Here is a 14,074-nt window from a genome sequence, read left to right as displayed (position 1 = left end):
CTCTCTCTCACACACACACACACACACACACACACTACCTTTGAAAGGTCCAAGATTCAAAGGTGAAACGTGGACCTTTCTGCCTGGTCCTTCATGTTCATGTCCTTCAGGAGAGGCCGGGGGGGCTGCCTGTCACAGCATCTGCGATGGCCTCGTCCATGCCCTGGTCACTCTGCTCTGTGCTTCTCTCTCTGGCAGGGTGCGGTGGTGTGGTCTCACCGCCGCCTCCTGTGGGGATCTCGCCGCTGCTCTCAGCACCAGCCCCAGCCTGACGGAGCTGCACCTGAGTGGTAACAATGATCTGAGGGATGGCGGTGTGCGGCAGCTGTGCAGGGGACTGAGACATCCCAGCTGCAAGTTGCAGACACTGCGGTAAGGAGCATGCAGCTTCCTCTGGGCACGCACTAGGTCTCTCTGGAAACGCTCGACGTGGCGAGGTGTCTTCGTCCTGGTGTTTGGGACAGCGGGATAGGTCGGCTGAGCGCAGATGGCTCGGTCTGTGTCTCTGGGTCTGTGTTGCGTGTGGTGACTGTACTAATTTAAGTGAAATCCAGGACGCAATTAAGGAAAGCCAGGATGGGGGTGCACTATGTGTGTATGCGTGCGCACACACACACACACACACATACACACACCTCTGTGCCTCTTCATACACACACACATACATGCACGCACATCCTCCTGTGCCTGCTAGCCCTCACACACGCACACACACACACACCAGTCTGCGTCCTCACACACGCGTACACATCCATACCGCCCAGTGCCTCCGTGAGTGCACAGGCACACAGCCCACGTGTGTGCCTCCTCTCCCACACACACAGACACACCCCAGTACTGCATCTCACACTCACACACACACACACACACACACACACACACATCTGTGCCTCTTCATACACACAGATACATGCATGCTCACCCCCTGTGCCTTTTCATGCTCACCCCCCGCTGTGTCTCCTCACACGCACACACACAAAGGCACATCAGTGCCTCCACAAACACACACACTCACACACATACCCTGGTGCCTCCTTTCTCTTTCTCTCACAGACAGACACACACACATCCACATCCACCCGTCTTCATACACACACATACATGCACGCGCAGACTCTCTGTCCTCACACAGACACATCCATGTACCTCCTCACGCACACACACACCCACACCCCCTGTGTGCCTCCTCTCTCTCACACACACACACACACACACACACACCCTTTTGAAAGGTCCAAGTTTCAAAAGTGAAATGTGGACCATTGTGCCTGGCCCTTCATGTTCATGTCCTTCAGGAGATGCTGGTGGGGCGGGGGCTGCCTGTCACAGCATCTGCGATGGCCTTGTCTGTGCCCTGGTCACTCTGCTCTGTGCTTCTCTCTCCCCCAGGTTGGGGCGTTGTGGTCTCACATCCGCCTGCTGTGGGGATCTCGCTGCTGCTCTCGGCACCAGCCCCAGCCTGACAGAGCTGCAGCTGTGTGGTAACGGTGATTTGGGGGATGTCGGCGTGCGGCGGCTGTGCAAGGGACTGAGAGATCGCAGCTGCAAGTTGCAGACACTGGACACACACCTTTGTGCATCTTTCTACACACACACATACATACATGCACACAAACCCATGTGCCTCCTTACACACACACACACACACATACATACATGCACACATGCCCCTGTGCCTCCTCACACACACACACACTCAGACACACACACACCTTTGTGCATCTTTCTACACACACACATACATACATGCACACAAACCCATGTGCCTCCTTACACACACACACACACACATACATACATGCACACATGCCCCTGTGCCTCCTCACACACACACACACTCAGACACACACACACCTTTGTGCATCTTTCTACACACACACATACATACATGCACACAAACCCATGTGCCTCCTTACACACACACACACACATACATACACACACACACACATGCCCCTGTGCCTCCTCACACACACACTCAGACACACACACACCTTTGTGCATCTTTCTACACACACACATACATACATGCACACATGCCCCTGTGCCTCCTCACACACACACACCCACACACACATACATACATGCACACATGCCCCTGTGCCTCCTCACACACACACACTCAGACACACACACACCTTTGTGCATCTTTCTACACACACACATACATACATGCACACAAACCAATGAGCCTCCTTACACACACACACACACACACACACACACACACCCACTGTCTGCCTATTCACACACACACAGACACACACACATACATACACGCACACATAACCTGTGCCTCCTCACACACACACACACACACACACACTTCTGTGCATCTTCCTACACACACACTTACATACATGCATCCAAACCCACCCTGTGCCTGCTCATACTCAGACACACATCCCTGTGTTCTTCCTCACACACGTGTAAACACACCCACACCCCTGCACCTCTTCACACACACAGCCTGGTGCCTCCTCATACACATGCATACAGACACACACTCACATACACACACACACCTTGTGGCTCCTCACATATATGTGCATATAGCCTGGTGCCTCTTCTCTCTCATTCACACACACCTCTGTTCCTCTTCATACACACCCCTGTAGATGCACGCACACACTGCCTGCTCACAATCACAGACACACCTGTGTGCTTCCTCACACACACACAGACATCTGTGTCTCCTCACACACACACACATACTCACACACACAAACCCATGTGCCCCCTCACACACACATATACAACCATGTGCATCCTCAGACACATGCACACACAGTCACCTGTGCCTCCTCACACACACCCTGTGCCTCCTTGAATACACGTGCACACAGCCCAGTGCCTCCTCCCTCACACGCACAGACACACCCCAGTGCTGCGTCTCACACTCATATGCCCACACACACACACACACGCACTTCTTTGCCTCTTCATACACATACATACATGCATGCACACCCCCCATGCTTGTTTATACTCACATACACACCCCTGTGTGCCTCCTCCTTATGTACACACTCGTAGACACACACACATACACACATACCCTGTACCTCCACACATACAGGTGCACACAGCACAGTGCCTCCTCTCTCACACAGACACACCCCAGTGCCTCATCTTGCACACACAAACATACAGATATAACACACCGTAGTGCATCCTGTCACCCACACACACATCTGTACATCACTGCACCTTCCAAACACACGCGTGCGCACACACGCACAACCCTGTGCCTGCTCTCTCTCTCTCACACACACACAGCCTGGCGCCTCCTCACACACTCACAGACACACACACACATTAACACACAACCTGTGCCTCCTCACATACACGTGCACGTAGCTCGGTTCCTCCTCTCCCACACACACACACATACCTCTGTGCCTCTTCATACGTACACACACCCTACCTGCTCACAAGCACAGACACACACCCATGTGCCTCATCAGACTCACGCACACAAATCAATGTGCCTCCTCACACGCATGTACACAACCATGTGCATCCTCACACATATACACATACATTCTCACCTGTGCCTCCTCACACATACACACCCACACTCACACCCTGTGCCTCCTCAGATACACATGCACACAGCCCAGTGCCTCCTCCTTCACACACACACACACAGACACACCCCAGTGCTATATCTCATGCTTACATGCATACACACACACACACACACTTCTGTGCCTTTTCATATGCACACATACATGCACGCACACCCCATTTGTGCTCATACTCACACCCCCGTGTGTGTCCCACACACAAACACACCCCTGTGCCTTCTCATACACACACATACTCACAGACACACAAACCCTGTGCCTCCTCACATACCCCCCCCAGTTCTATGCATATGCACCGCTGTGCCTCTATATACACAAACACATGCATACACACCCCCCTGTGCCTGCTCACACTCACACATAAACACCTGTGTGCCTTCTCACACATACACAAACATGTGCATCCACAGCCCCCCCCCACACACATACCCTGTGCCTCCTTGAATACCCATTCACACAGTCCGTGTGTGAGTTCTTCCTCTCTCACACACACATTCCTGTGCCTCCTCACACACACACAAACACACACACACACACACACACTCTCTCTCTCTCTCACAGACACATACATACACACACAGCCCTGTGCCTCCTTTCTTTCACACAGATATAACCCTGTGCTTCTTGACACACACACATGAACACAACCCTGTACCTTCTCACCCTCGCCTGCCCCCATCCTCTGCACAGACACACACACACACACACACACACACACACCCCCCTCTGTGCCTACTCACACAAACACACCTGTGTGCCTCCTAACACATTCAGAACCATGTGCATCCACACACACACAAACAGACACACTCACCTGTTCTTCCTCACAAACATGTACACACCCTGTGCATCCTTGAACACATACACACAGTCCATGTGTGTGAGTGCCTCCTCTCTCTCATTCTTTTCATTCCATCCAGGAAGAGCACACACCAACTGCTGCAGCTTCCTTAGCCTGACGAAGGGTTTTTGAACCCGAAAGCTTGCTTAATAACTGTTCTCCAACCATTTGGGTTGGTCTAATAAAAGATATCAAATTCCCCCAAGGAACCTTGTCTGCCTCCTCTCTCTCACACACAGACACAGCCTAGTGCTGCATATTGCACTCACACACACAGAGGCACATGTCTGTTCCTCCTCAAACACACACAGACACATGCATGGAGAGCCCCCCCATGCCTGCTCATAGGGACCCCCCCCCCCCCCGTTCCTAAGCACACACACCCACACACACACACCCTCTTCCTCCTCACCCTGGGGGCCTTGCTCTGTGCTCCCTATGGCTCTTACCCTCCCCTGCCTTTTCCCCCACAGACTTACCTGCGGGGTGGGGGGCACACTAGGGCTCCCAAAATCATTTGTTCTCCCTCCGCCTGTGGTGGGAACTGCTGCGGGGCAGGAGCGCGTGGGGGGGCTGCGGGGCGGGAGTGAGGGCACCAGCAGAGCAGGGCTGCTCAGCACCACAAACCAGCGGGGAGAGGAGGGACAGCCGCAGCTGGACCTGCACCCTGGGCAGTGAAGGGGGCAGGGGCAGCTCTGATTTTCTGTGACAAAAAATCCAAAATCAAACACCAAAATCTCTAGGTACTGAGAATGTATTTTATTATAATAACTGAGGCACTGTCAGCTCCCAGACTGGTTTAGAGCTGTAATATCAATAAAACATCGTTTTCAATTGATACCTGTATGCATAGTGACGTTTCGTTTTAATCGTGGAAAAACATGGATTCTGGGGGTTTTAATCAGAGAATTTGGGATGTTTATCAGAAATTTCTGGATTTTTATCAAAGAAAACCAGGATCTCTGCTAACAACATCCTTGATTTAAAACAGCAGCATTGGCTGTGGAGCAGGCCGTGCCACCAGGCTCACATAGTGCATCCCTCTCCAGGTCTTGATTTTCCCCAACCTCCCATGGGTCTCCCTTGGTTTGTCACTGGGCAAGGCCTGAAACTCAGACCTTTCTGCCTGGTCCTTCATGTTCATGTCCTTCAGGAGAGGCTGTTGGGGGGCGGGGGCTGCCTGTCACAGCATCTGCGATGGCCTCGTTCATGCCCTGGTCACTCTGCTCCGTGCTTCTCTCTCCTGCAGGTTGCGGCATTGCCGTCTCACACCTGCCTGCTGTGGGGATCTCGCTGCTGCTCTCAGCACCAGCCCCAGCCTGATGGAGCTGAACCTGACTGGTAATGATGATCTGGGGGATGTCGGTGTGCGGCGGGTGCGCGACTGAGACATCCCAGCTGCAAGTTGCAGACACTGGGGTAAGGAGCATGCAGCTTCCTCCGGGCACTCACTAGGGTCTCTCTGGAAACGCTCGACGTGGCGAGGTGTCTTCGTCCTGGTGTTTGGGACAGTGGGATAGGTCGGCTGAGCGCAGATGCCTCGGTCTGTGTCTCTGGGTCTGCGTTGCATGTAGTGACCATCCTATTTTTAGTGAAATCCAGGACACAGTTAAGGAAATCCAGGATGGGCTGTACTACGCACGTGCGTGTGCATGCACACACACACACACACACACGCACGAATGCAACCCTGTGCCTCCTCACCCCCCTCATCCTCCGCACGCACGCGCGCGTGCACACACACGCCTCTGTGCCTCTTCATAAACACACATATACATGCATGCACAACCCCCTGTTCTGACTTGAAATCACACACACACACACACACCTGTCCGCCTCCTAACACACTCACCTGTGCCTCCTCACACACACATACGCACCCACACACTCCCACACACACACCTGTGCCTCCTTGAATGCCCACATGTGTACCTCCTTTCACACACACCCCAGTGCTACATCTCGCACTCACTTGCATGCACAGGTACACATGTCTGTGCCTCTTCATACACACACATACATGCATGCACACCCCCTGCGCCTGCTCATACTCACACACACACAGCCCGATGCCTCCTCACACATGCAAACACACATACACACACACACCACACCCCAGTGCCTCTTTTATCTCTCTCTCACAGACACACACACACATCCACACCCACCCCTCTTCATACACACACACATGTACACCCCCCCGTGCCTCCTGAAACTCACACACACAAACCCACGTGCCTCCTTACACGTACACACACCCTTGTGTGCCTCCTCTCACACAAACACAATCATACAAACACACACACACATTCCTGTGCCTCATCTCTCTCTCACACACACACAGAGCTGTCTACCTATTCACACACACACACATGCACACACACATGCACACACACATGCCCCTATGCCTCCTCACACACATACAAACACACACACTCACACGCACACCCTGTGCCTCCTCACATGCACACGCACACAACCCAGTGCCTCCTCAGATACACACCCCCCCTGTGCCTCCTCAGATACACATGCACACAGCCCAGTGCCTCCTTCTTCACACATACACACATACACAGACATATCTCATGCTCACATCTCATGCTGTCATGCCCAGTGCTATATCTCATGTTCACATGCACACACACACACTTCTGTGCCTTTTCATACACACATACATGTAGGCATCCCCCGTATGTGCTCATACACACACACACCCTCCTGTGTGCAACCTCATGCACGCGCACACACACAGACACATCTCACGCTCACATCTCATGCTCATGCTCTCATGTCCAGTGCTACATCTCACGCTCACATGCACACATACACACTTCTGTACACACACACTTCTGTGCCTTTTCATACACACACATACATGTAGGTACCCCCTGTACATGCTCATACTCACACACACCCTCCTGTCTGCGACCTAATGCACACACACACATCCTGCACCTCTTCACACACACACACACACACGCACACACACACTCACAGACACAGAAATATGCCACTGCTTGTCTTACACACACACACACACAGAACCCAGTGCCTCCTCACAAACACACACACAACATATCCTTGTGTCTGTCTCTCACACACACATACACCCACCCAATCTTCCTCACAGACGCACAAACACATACACCCCCCTCTGTGCCTCTTCATAGACACAAATATACCTGCACACACACTCCCTTGTGCCTGCTCACACATGCACCCATACACATACAACTATGTGCATTCTTACACACACATACACACACACTCATCTGTGCCTCCTCACAAAAACCACCACACACACACCTGTGCCTCCTCAAATACACAAGCACACAGCCTAGGTACTCCTCCCTCAAACACACAGGTGCACCCCAGTGCTGCATCTCACCCTCACATGCGCACACACACACACACTCATCCTCACAGACACACACACACACACCTTGTGCCTCCTCACATACATGTGCACGCAGCCCAGTGCCTCCTCTCTCTCATGCACACACACCTCTGTGCCTCTTCACACACACATGTAGATGTATGTACACACCCCCTTCCTGCTCACAATCACAGACACACACATCCATGCCTCCTCTCACACAGACACACACACATGCTCACACACACAAACCCATGTGCCTCCTCACACACATACACAACCGTGTGCATCCTCAGACATGTACACACACAGTCACCTGTGCCTCCTCACACACTCCCTGTGCCTCCTTGAATACATGTGCACACAGCCCAGTGCCTCCTGCCTCACCCACAGACACACTCCAGTGCTGCATCTTGTGCTCGTATGCACACACACACATTCTGTGACTCTTCATACACACACATACATGCATGCATACCCCCCGTGCCCACTCATACTCACATACACATCGCTGTGTGCCTCCTCACACATGCATGCGTATGCATAAACACACATCCCCCTGCATCTCCTCACACACACTCACAGAGACACACTCACAGACACACACACCCACACACCCTATGCCTCCACACATACACGTTCACACAGCCCAGTGCCTCCTCTCTCACACAGACACACCCCAGTGCCTTATCTTGCACACACAAACATACAGACAACACACTGTACTGCCTCCTCTGTTACACACACAAGCACACAGCCCTGTACCTATACACATGCACATGCGCGCACACCCCTGTGCCTGCTCACACACACACACAGAGCCTGTGTCTCCTCACATATACGTAACCCGGTGCCTCCTCTCCCACACATTCCCCCGCCCCCCCGCCCGTGCCTCTTCATACGCACTCCCCCACCTGCTCACAATCACAGACACACACCCATGTGCCTCGTCAGACTAACACATACAAATCCATCTGGCTCCTCACACACACATACACAATCACGTGCATCCTCACACACACACACACACACTCACCTGTGCTTCCTCACACATACACACACACCCTGTGCCTCCTCAGATACATGTGCACACAGCCCAGTGCCTCCTCCGTCTCGCATACACACACACACACAGACACATCTCATGCTCAAATCTCACACTTACACTCTCACACTGTGCTACATCTCATGCTCACATGCACACATGCACACACACACACACTTCTGTGCCTCTTCATATGCACACATACATGCAGGCACCCCCCGTACATGCTCATACTCACACACATGCTCCTATGTGCGACCTCACGCACACACTCCCACGCCCCTTCACACACACACACACACACACACACACACACTCACAGACACACACACATACATACAAACCCTGTGCCTCCTCACATACATCTGCACACAACCTGGTGCCTACTCTCGAATACAGACGCACTCCAGTACCTCATCTCACACACACAAACATACACACACAACACACTGTAGTGCTTCCTCTGTCACGCACACACACACACACAAATACATGCACACCCCCCGTGCCTCCTCACACACCCCTGTGCCACTTCTCACACAAACACTCACAGACACACATACATACGTACAGGGGTCTGTGTGTCTCCTCTCATACACACCCCTGTGCCTCCTCACCCCTGTGCCTCCTCACATACAGCCCTCTCGGTCCTACACACACACACACACACACACACATACACACTGCTGTGCCTCTTTATACATACACACACATACATGCATGCACACACCCTTGTGCCTGCTCACACTCACACATAAACACCTGTGTGCAATCTCATGCAGCCAAACACACCTACACACACATCCTGTGCCTCCTTGAATACACATTCACACTGCCTGTGTGTGAGTGCTTCCTCTCTCACACACACATTCCTTTGCCTCCTCTCTCTCACTCACGCACACATACACACACTCTCTCTCTCTCTCACAGACACCCATACATACACACACAGCCCTGTGCCTCCTCTCTTACACACAAATACAACCCTGTGCCTCCTGACACACACACGTGAATACAACCGTGTGCCTCCTCACACACACCGCCTGGTCCTCTGCGCATGCACACACACACATACCTCTGTGCCTGCTCCCACTCACACAAACACACCTGTGTGTCTCCTCACACATATAGAACCACGTGCATCCACACACACAGAAACAGACACACTCACCTGTGCTTCCTCACACACACACACGCACACACCCTGTGCCTCCTTGAACACACATTCACATGGCCCATGTGTGTGAGTGCCTCCTCCCTCTCATACACAGACATACCCCAGTGCTGCACCTTGCACTCAAACACACAGAGGCACACGTCTGTTCCTCTTCAAACACACACACACACACATGCATGCAGAGCCCCCTCCTGTGCCTACTCATACTGACACCCCCCACTGTTCCTACACACACACCCACACACCCACACACACCCATGCCTCCTCACACACACAGAAACACACACACATGCACGCACCCCTTTGCCTACACACACACACACACACACACACACTCTCCTGTGCTTCCTCACCCTGGGGGCCTCCCTCTGCGCCCCCCACGGCCCTTCCCCCTCCCCCTGCCCTTTCCCCCACAGACTTACCTGGGGGGGGGGCACACTAGGGCTCCCCAAATCATTTGTTCTCCCTCTGCCTGTGGTGGGAACTGCTGCGGGGCAGGAGCACGTGGGGGGGGCAGAGGCTGCGGGGCGGGAGTGAGGGCACCAGCAGAGCAGGGCTGCTCAGCACCACAAACCAGCGGGGAGAGGAGGGACAGCCGCAGCTGGACCCGCACCCTGGGCAGTGAAGGGGGCAGGGGCAGCTCTGATTTTCTAGGATAAAAAATCCAAAATCAAACACCAAAGTCTCTAGGTACTGAGAATGTATTTTATTATAATAACTGAGGCACTGTCAGCTCCCAGACTGGTTTAGAGTTGTAACTATATCAGTAAAACACTGTTTTCAACTGATACCTGTATGCATAGTGACATTTCATTTTAATCAAGTAAAAACACAAATTCTGGGAGTTTTAATCAGAGAATTTGGGATTTTTATCAGAAAGTTTGGATTTTTTATCAGAGAAAACCAGGATCCCTGCCAATAACATCCTTGATTTAAAACAGCAGCATCAGCTGTGGAGCAGGCCGTGCCACCAGGCTCACATAGTGCATCCCTCTCCAGGTCTTGATTTTCCCCATCCTCCCATGGGTCTCCCTTGGTTTGTCACTGGGCAAGGCCTGAAACTTGAACCTTTCTGCCTCCTCCTTCATGTTCATGTCCTTCAGGAGAGGTCGGTGTGGGGGGGCTGCCTGTCACAGCATCTGCGATGGCCTCGTTCATGCCCTGGTCACTCTGCTCTGTGCTTCCCTCTCCTCCAGGTTGTGGGGTTGCTGTCTCACAGCCGCCTGCTGTGGGGATCTCGCCGCTGCTCTCAGCACCAGCCCCAGCCCCAGCCTGACGGAGCTGCACCTGACTGGTAACGGTGATCTGGGGGATGACGGCGTGTGGCTGCTGTGCGAGGGACTGAGACATCCCAGCTGCAAGTTGCAGACACTGTGCTAAGGGTCCATAGATCCTTCTCGAGCAAATCCCAGGATGTCATTCTCCTGTTGTACTCGGCCTTGGTAAGGCCACAGCTGGAGTACTGCGTCCAGTTCTGGGATGTGCAATTCAAAAAGGACATGGAGAAGCTTGAGAGAGTGCAGAGGAGAGCCACGTGCATGATCAGAGGTCAGGAACACAGACCTTATGATGAAAGGCTGAGAGCCACGGGACTCTTCAGCCTAGAAAGCGCAGGCTCAGGGGTGATCTGGTGGCTGCCTAGAAGTTTATCGGTGTGCTCACCAGGATCTGGGGGAACGATTGTTCACCAGAGCTCCCCAAGGGATGACAAGGTCAAACGGTCACAAACTCCTCCATGACCATTTCAGGCTGGACATAAGGAAGAACTTCTTTACTGTCTGAGCCCCCAAAGTTTGGAATAGATTGCTGCCAGAGGTGGTTCAAGCACCCACTTTGAACGCCTTCAAGACACATTTGCATGCTTATCTTGCTGGGATCCTATGATCCCTGCTGACTTCCTGCCCCTGGGGCAGGGGGCTGGACTTGATGATCCTTCGGGGTCCCTTCCAGCCCAAATGTCTATGAAATCTATGAAGGAGCATGCAGCTTCCTCCAGGCACTCACTAAGTCTCTCTGGGAACATTCAACATGGCGAGGTGTCTTCGTCCTGGTGCTTGGGACAGCGGGATAGGTCGGCTGAGCGCAGATGCCGCGGTCTGTGCTTCTGGGTCTGTGTTGGGTGTGGTGACCATCCTAGTTTTAGTGAAATCCAGGACGCAGTTAAGGAAATCCCAGATGGGGTGCACTACGAATGCACGCACCTCCCACCCCCGCCGTGTCTCCTCATACCCCCTCTGTGTACACATACATATCTCTGTGCTTCTTTATCCACACACACACACGCATGCATGCATGCGCACCCCTCTGTTCTTAGTACCATTCGCACGTGCACACACACACCTGTCTGCCTCCTCACACATACAAATGTGCATCCTCACTCACACACAAACACACACTCACCTATGCCTCCAAGGGAGGGCTGCTGTAGCACCCCCCCCCCCCCCCCCCCCCCCTGTGTTTCCTGGAATGCACACGCATACAGTCCACGTGTGTGCCTCCTCTCACACACACAGACACACCCCAGTGCTATGTCTCGCACTCACACTCATACACAAACACACGTCTGTGCCTCTTTATACACACACATACATGCATGCACACCCTCTGTGCTTGCTCATACTCACCCCCCCGTGCCTCCTCAGACACACATATACACACACACACAACACACCCAGGTGCCTCCTTTCTCTCTCTCTCACAGACACACACACATCCACACCCACCCTTCATATATACATACATGCATACGTGCCTCCTCAAACTCACACACACAAAACCATGTGCCTGCTCACACCCCAGCGTGTGCCTCCTCTCACACAAACATATGAACATACACACACACACACCTGTGCTTCCTCTCACACATACACATACTTGTCTACCTATTCACACACACACACACATTCATGCATGCATGCATGCCCCGTGCCTCCTCACACACACACCCTGTACCTCCTCACCTGCATATGCACACAGCCCAGTGCCTCCTCACACACACAGAAACATGCCAGTGCTCATCTTGCACAAACACACACACACAGACCTGGTCTTCCTTACACACGCACAAACACCCCCCCCCTGCTCTGTGCCTCTTCATAGACAGAAACATACATGCACACACACTCCCCTGTGCCTACTCACACTCACACACACCGGTGTGTCTCCTCACACACACAACTATTTGCATTCTCACACACACTCACCTGTGCTGCCTCACAAACACACAAACACCACCCCCACACACACCCTGTGCCTCCTCAAATACATGGGCACACAGCCTAGGTAGTCCTCCCTCACACACACAGGCACACCCCAGTGCTGCATCTCACCCTCACATGCATACACACACACACACACACACACACACACACACACCTGTGCCACTTCCTACACACATACATACATGCACCCAAACCTGCCCTGTGCCTGCTTATACTTGTCACAACCCAGAGGGTGTGATTTTTGTTTGTGTGTGCTTCGGCACTGCTAAATTGTCCCCGCTAAATTGCAGCTTCCTTGCACGGTGGAGTTTTCTGCTGCAAAAGAGAACCCCAGTGCAAGGGAGAATTTCCCGCCAATTTGAAGCTTTCTTTGCAGGGTGCATTTCTTTGTTGCAGCACAGAAATGCTCGTTGCAAAGAGTTCCCACCATTTGTATGCTAATTTGAGTCCCATTATTGGCCAGTTCTAAATTATTCACACGTGGCGGCTAGTGATTGGCTTGCTAACCGTATAAGAGGCTTGAGTGGTTTCCGCCCAAGTTGGAGGACTCCACGAACAAGGGAGGAGGAGACTTCATGCTGTGTGAAGATCTCTAAGCGCTGCGGATCCTTACAGACCCAGTGCATTTAAAGCAGGCAACGGAGGTCTGATCAACCTCTAGCCTCTCCCCGTCGCCGAGCGCAGTCCAGACGTATCCCTTCCCGCACGCAAAAGAACTGGACCCACGGAGCCTAGCAAACTTCGTGTGAGTTTATTCAGAGCTCTTCCAGACGAGTACTTTCTTCGGCTGACACAACAGGCTCGCGTGTTCAGAGCCTTCAGCC

General features: G+C 52.8%; 1 protein-coding gene across 1 annotated transcript in view; it reads left to right on the top strand.

Moving 5' to 3' along the window:
* The window catches only part of LOC112548578 (NACHT, LRR and PYD domains-containing protein 12-like), a gene marked incomplete at its 5' end in the record, with an annotated part of 1,411 nt that extends 1,035 nt beyond the window's left edge, over positions 1–376 (top strand). Inside the window, one exon of the mRNA XM_025194777.1 lies at positions 199–376. Coding sequence (XP_025050562.1) covers positions 199–376 — 178 coding nt within the window. The remainder of the gene's footprint in view (positions 1–198) is intronic.
* Positions 377–14,074: the final 13,698 nt, after the last annotated feature.

The sequence above is a fragment of the Alligator sinensis genome, unplaced genomic scaffold (assembly GCF_000455745.1).
Source record: "Alligator sinensis unplaced genomic scaffold, ASM45574v1 scaffold1787_1, whole genome shotgun sequence".
NCBI classification, from domain to species: domain Eukaryota; kingdom Metazoa; phylum Chordata; order Crocodylia; family Alligatoridae; genus Alligator; species Alligator sinensis.
Note: the sequence above shows the minus strand (reverse complement) of the source record. Positions and strands in the feature narration are given on the sequence as shown.